The sequence below is a fragment of the Plectropomus leopardus genome, unplaced genomic scaffold, assembly GCF_008729295.1.
Source record: "Plectropomus leopardus isolate mb unplaced genomic scaffold, YSFRI_Pleo_2.0 unplaced_scaffold9774, whole genome shotgun sequence".
In the NCBI taxonomy this organism is placed as follows: Eukaryota; Metazoa; Chordata; class Actinopteri; order Perciformes; family Serranidae; genus Plectropomus; species Plectropomus leopardus.
This window is the reverse complement of record NW_024704492.1, coordinates 1-5,854: the sequence shown is the minus strand read 5'-3', so window position 1 is coordinate 5,854 and position 5,854 is coordinate 1. Positions and strand designations below refer to the sequence as shown.

The 5,854-nt window shown below is 42.3% G+C and overlaps 1 protein-coding gene and 1 long non-coding RNA gene across 2 annotated transcripts; one reads left to right on the top strand and one right to left on the bottom strand.

Moving 5' to 3' along the window:
• The first annotated feature begins 255 nt into the window (after nt 1-255).
• On the top strand, nt 256-4,996 carry fastkd3 (FAST kinase domains 3). The gene is made up of 7 exons (XM_042483574.1): nt 256-328; nt 1,079-2,554; nt 2,705-2,790; nt 3,585-3,759; nt 3,851-3,920; nt 4,050-4,164; nt 4,538-4,996. The coding sequence occupies exons 2-7, from the start codon at nt 1,108-1,110 to the stop codon at nt 4,634-4,636; spliced, it is 1,992 nt and encodes a 663-aa protein (XP_042339508.1). The 5' UTR covers nt 256-328; nt 1,079-1,107; the 3' UTR covers nt 4,637-4,996.
• LOC121940896 lies at nt 4,848-5,714 on the bottom strand. The gene is made up of 2 exons (XR_006105707.1): nt 5,258-5,714; nt 4,848-5,172 (listed from the first exon to the last, which is right to left on the bottom strand). It is a non-coding gene; the product is annotated as an uncharacterized LOC121940896 (long non-coding RNA).
• Nucleotides 5,715-5,854: the final 140 nt, after the last annotated feature.

Here is a 5,854-nt window from a genome sequence, read left to right as displayed (position 1 = left end):
TTAAGGTGCGAAGATGATGCCAGCGGTTTATTTAACAGCAAATTTATTAAGTGTAAATTACCTTCCACTCTTTCTCCAGTCCACGTGAAAGGATGCAACATTGCTTGATTATTTTAGAAACATTTCTGTCACATTTTCATTTTTATTCCGCGCATACACAACTCGAAGCACCGGGATGATTTAAAATATATGTACTTTCGAAAGTACCGAATAACGAGGTTCCCTGAACATCTCACAATCCTTACGGAACTGCGTTGGGTCAGCGCGGGTCGGTCGGCATCTCACTGTCACACGTTTTGTGACCCCGTGTCTTCATCGGAATGTCCAGGTATGAACTTCACCTGTTTTATCCTTTTGTCTGTTGTGTATTTATCGCTCTGAGATTTAGTATCAGCTGTAAAACACGCTAATCAGAGCGGTGCGACTCCTCAAGGCTAGCCGGGAAGCTAATAGCTAACGTTGAGTAACACTGTAGCTAACGTTAGCTAACAGCAGCCTCAAGGTTGGTTAACGTCAGTGATTTAGTGCTCTCGGTACAAGTAGAGATATATTAACGGTACAGAAAACAACTGCCAAGGAGAAGAGTTTTAAGGGATTGCGTGAGGACGACGCACAAATACTACTACTTCAGAAAACAATGCGCAAGAGTGTTATAAAGCAACATGTAAATAGTTTGTCTCTGACAGAGGTCCGAGCTAAGCCCCTATGTTTTGATCATAGGAACGTCCAGAAATGCTCGAAATGTCTTAAAATGCTAAAAATGTCCTAAACATCTTGAAATATCGTTAAATCCAAGAAACACTCGAAAATCACAGAAACATTATTAAATATTAAAAACATTCAAACCCTTAGAAATGTGAAAAAATGCTAAAATGTTTTTTTCCTGAAATCCAAGAAACATCTTAAAATCCCAACAAATGTCCAAAAATCCGAGAAACCCTGATACATCCTTAAATCTTAGAAATGTCTGGGGCTGCTGAGACTGGCACCCTGGCCTCCTGTCATTTTGCAAAAGTGGCAAGTTGAATTTACCTGCCTTAACAACTTTTTCTCGACTTTTTGTTTTTCATTATTTCAGCTGGGTCTGAGGAGTCCTGCTTCAGGATCATGGCTCTAAAGATGATCCAGAAGTTTCCGCTGCTCGGGCAGGTCGGGATTCAACGTTATGCTTTCGTTGGACCAGTCTGCACCAGCAGAAAATCTCAGTCTGTGTGTGAAGTGTGCCTGTGTACCTCAGCTGGCGGATCCATCTGGAGGCAGGGCTGCAGGAGGCTGCGGTCGGACTGTGGGACGAGGAGCCTGACCACCATTGCTAGGGAGCCGTCCTTTGTCGCCAGCAGCTCTGTGGGACTCCACAGAGACTCAGGCCCTCGGTTCCGTCTGACCCAGCTGCACCGACCCACAGCTGCAGAGGAGCAGGCTTTCCAGCAGCGTCTAGTGAACTGCTCCTCATCCCAGCAGGTTTTCTCACTCCTGCGCACAGTGGAGATCCTGTCTGACACTATGGCTGCAGCAGCACTTCACCGTGTGGCCGACCTGGAGCAGGATGGAAACTCTCTGAGGGATCCCAAAGTGCTGGAGAAGGACACAATCAGAGGTCTGTGCTACCAGCTGGAGCAGGACTCTGAGCGGCTGACAGATGCTGGACTTGTATCAGCCCTCCTGGCTTGCACTCGCCTCTTTTTGGATCCTTGGAGCACGCTGATGGTGCGGCTGGTGTCTGAGAGCCAGGAGAGGTTAGACAGAGGGCGGATGAGTGTGGGGCAGCTGTGTACGCTGGGTCAGGCGATGCTGGCTATAGAAGGTCCCGGCTGCGTGATGCTGGAGCAGGTGATGGAGCAAATCCGGAAAGAGGAGCCTGCCCAGTGGAGCCACGCAGATCTCATTTCTGCATATAGATTCCTGCAGGGTGGTGTGAGTGATGATGGAAAATGTCAGGACCTGCTGAACGCTATGCACACCCACGCCGTGACAGTCACCTCCCGCATGGATCCTCCGTCAGTCAGCGGGGTGCTCGGCGCTCTCGTGATCCTGAAGCAGACGCACGCCATGCCTCTTGTGATCAATCTGTGTAAGCAGGCTGTGCGGCACATACCTCACTTCACGGATGAGGAGCTCACCGTCGTGCTCGGGGCCTTAATGCACTTTGGTCACAGTGATCATTACTTCGTGCAGGCGATGGAGAGGTATGTGCCCACAATGGCCTTCACCTCCCAACCAGAGACAGTAACCAAGGTGGCTCAGTTCTTTGGCCGGAGAAACATCCTGTCCCCGAAGGTGTTTGATGCCGTCGCAGAGAGCTTCGTGTACCGAGCAGATGACTACAGCACCAGCCAGGTGGCCAGGCAGATCATGGCTCTCGGAAAGCTCGGCTATCTTCCTCCCAACGCGGGCAACGTCTTCAGGAAAGTTGAAAACATCCTGCACACACGGTTTTCACACTTCCAGCCCCGGACGCTGCTCAACCTGCTCCACGCCTGCACCCTGGTGGAGAGGTTCCCGGTTAATTTTGTGTCCAAAGTTTTCAGCAGTTACTTCCTTCAGCAACTGCAACGTAAGACATCCTGTTAGATATCTGCATCACGCACAACATTTTCATAAATACATGATCAAAGCAATTGCCTGATGTGGATATTGCTGCATGTATTATTTTGTGTGTTTATCCTGCATCATTTTGTCGTTCCAAAATTGACTGTTTTTCCAGAGCAGGGCACAGGAATGGACCGGATCGTCCTGGCACAGCTGACCCAGCTCTACATGACTCTGAAGCTGGAGTGTCCTTACTATCAGGTAAAATATGTACATCAGTGTTCAGGCTTCCTACACATTTTCCATTTCAAAATTCCATACTTTTCTATACTTAAATTACCAGACTTATCAGTAGTAGTAGTAGTTACATGTGAATAGCCTTTTGCATACTATGACCTTTGCAATGACATTTTTACATGCTGTACAGTGACCATTTTTCTTATTTTTTCACATACTATACTATGACCTTTTTAATGATTTTTTTAATCTACTATACTTTGACCTTTTTACGACATTGCATACTTAGACCTTTTATTTACAATTTTTTTGACATACAATACCGTGATCCTTTTTATGACTTTCTTTGGACATACTTTACTGTGACCATTTTCATGACATTCTTTTACACTATTCTATAACTTTATAAATTGCATTTTTTTACATACTTTGATTAACTATGATCTTTTTTATGAAAGTTTTTGGACATACTATACTAAACACTTTGGTCACCGATGTCTGGATTTGGTTATGTTTTGAGGCGTAATTGAGTCTTGATCTTGGATTGATTGTATCTGCTAATATGGTTTGATTCAGATGCATTTGTGCTTTTTGTCTGAAGGCTAAAACCAAAAAAAATACATTCTGCTGCAGCTTTCCTGGAAAAGTTTTGTTGATTTTTGGTCAGTTTTTCACAAGAAATCAGGAAAAATAGATTCCAACAAAAATGACATTTTAGAGTGGATTTAGTTATGTAAGAATTTAAGACAGCATCCATGTCATGCTTTGTTGCACAATATGAATGTATTTGTGTTTGTTCACACCTTGTGTTTCTTTAGGGTCCGAAGCTCCTCCCAAAGTACCGCGTCAAGTCTTTCCTCATGTCTGGACGCTCCCTGGAGACGCCAGTGGACGCACATCTATACAACTCTGTGAAAACAGGACTGGTGGATTTGCTCGGGGCTCGGACATACTTTGGATCCAAAGTTCTGACACCGTACTGCTACACACTCGGTAAAACAACACCTGGACAGCTGTGAATCCTCTAAATGCTTCCTGTCGTCGACATTCTGGGCTTCAAAATCAGTTTCTTTTTTTCTTGTAGATGTGGAGATAAAACTTGATGAAGATGGGTATGTGCTACCTGCCAGTCATATTGATGAAGTACACAAAAGGTAAATAGTTTTATGCACTTAAAGAGTTTTGATGATTTTAAGTGTAAAATTCTTCTTTACTTGCTTTTTATCAACTGAGTGATTTAACAACAGCTTTAAACACATTGCATTTTTTGATGTGTGTTGCAGGATAGCTCTTTGTATTGATGGACAAAAGAGGTTCACTACAAACACCAGGCAGCTGCTGGGTAAAGAGGCCATGAAGCAGCGACACCTGAGGCTTCTGGGATATGAAGTTGTTCAGGTTAGACACACATTTTAATTTGAAAAGAGAACAAAAGCCATTTTAAAAACATTTTCATTATTCTGGAGGCTATTTGACATAATGGAACAAACACTGTAACTTGCTCATGTACACACACGTATTACATAGTACACACACTAGCTAGTAGCGTCATCATGCTAAACTAAAACTGCTTCCAGTATGTAAGTATATATCTCATGAGTAGGTTGCAGTATTTTTTCCATCATGTAATACAGCCTACAGAATAATGTCAGTGTTCAGAAAATGGCATAAGTATCAAAACACCTTCTAAGTGTTTATCCATTGAGTTTTCTGTCAACTTTAGTATTCTGTTTTTATGAAATGAAATTGAAATTGTTGTTTTTCTTTCTAGATTCCCTTCTATGAATATGAAAAACTGCAAACCAAGGCCAGCGTGGTACAGTATCTGCACCAAAAAATCTTCCCTCACACTTACAGGCTGAGCTGGTGATGAATGTGCTATCAGGGGCTTTGCTTTTGTTGAGCCTTTTGTTGCTTTAAGAACTTTTTATTTATTTTTTCAAATAAATGTAAAAAAAAAAAGGAAAAAAGAAACAAAAGTTCTTCAGTTAATGGGTTTCACATATTTGACATCGCAATAAAGTGACTTTTGTATAAATAATCGCTTTTGCATAAATAATGATTGTTGAACGACTTAAATGTACTGTTTGAAAAATATAATTTATTTTGTTCTTGGCAACATATGCTGCAGAAACTGTACAAAGTTAAGAGAATCCCAATTCAAACAATCACCTCAGGTATATATATATCATGAGCGCAGTAAAAGAATGATTAAAGACATCTGATTTGAGGTTACAGTTTCCATAATTCGTAGGATAGGAGATACTTTGGTTTTAAGGCTGGGAGTGTCAGTTGGATGAATACAAAAAAGGCTATGATACATGAGAAAATTGCACAAGAGTTCTGATTTCTGCTTTATGAAGCCGGAATCTGAGGAAGGCCAAACTCGTCTACCAGGACGCCATCCTGAAACACAAAAAAGGACTGTCATGAATGACAAGCTGGTTGAAGAAAGAGTAGAAAACAGATAAATCCAACAAAAGTGACGTACCCTGTTGACAGACTTGTCTCCGGGCATGCCCTCTGGGATGGCAGGGGCTGACGAAGCCTCATCCAGGTAGGAACTGTCGTCATCCATGAGGAGCTCGTCTCCCAGAGCATCCAGCTCTGTGGACACATGAACAGTTTAAGATCACAGCAAGTGGCAGTCATCACCAGCACGATCATCTCATGTGTAATTAGCGTCTCGACAACAACATAAAAACATGGGAAGAAGTTACAAACTAAAACCAAATTATATGCAATTCAGAAACAAAAAAGGCGAAAACTAATATATATACATCAATATATATATAAGGGCCCGAGCACCTAGCGGTGTGAGCTAAAGGTTATGTCGAAAATTTGCAAAATGTCAGGAGCTTTAGCTCAGTGGGTAAATCATGTGTTTAGTGTTCCTGAGGTCACTGGTTCAAGTCTTATCTGGGACAGTAACTTTTGACTTTTATGGCATAAATAAAAAAAAATATTGTCTGTCTGCTCTGCTGATATAAGTCATAGATGATGTACCTTGCAACAAACACTTAAAACAGTTAAGAAACACACAGCTGTCTCCTGAATGTTCATATACTGAATACTGAATCTGCCCTGC

Excerpts from the sequence above, each read along its gene's own strand:
- fastkd3 (XM_042483574.1), top strand. The coding sequence starts at position 1,108 with ATGGCTCTAAAGATGATCCAGAAGTTTCCGCTGCTCGGGCAGGTCGGG. Across the intron at positions 2,555-2,704 it reads CTTCCTTCAGCAACTGCAAC|AGCAGGGCACAGGAATGGAC; the intron begins GTAAGACATCCT and ends CTGTTTTTCCAG. Across the intron at positions 3,921-4,049 it reads ATTGATGAAGTACACAAAAG|GATAGCTCTTTGTATTGATG; the intron begins GTAAATAGTTTT and ends TGTGTGTTGCAG.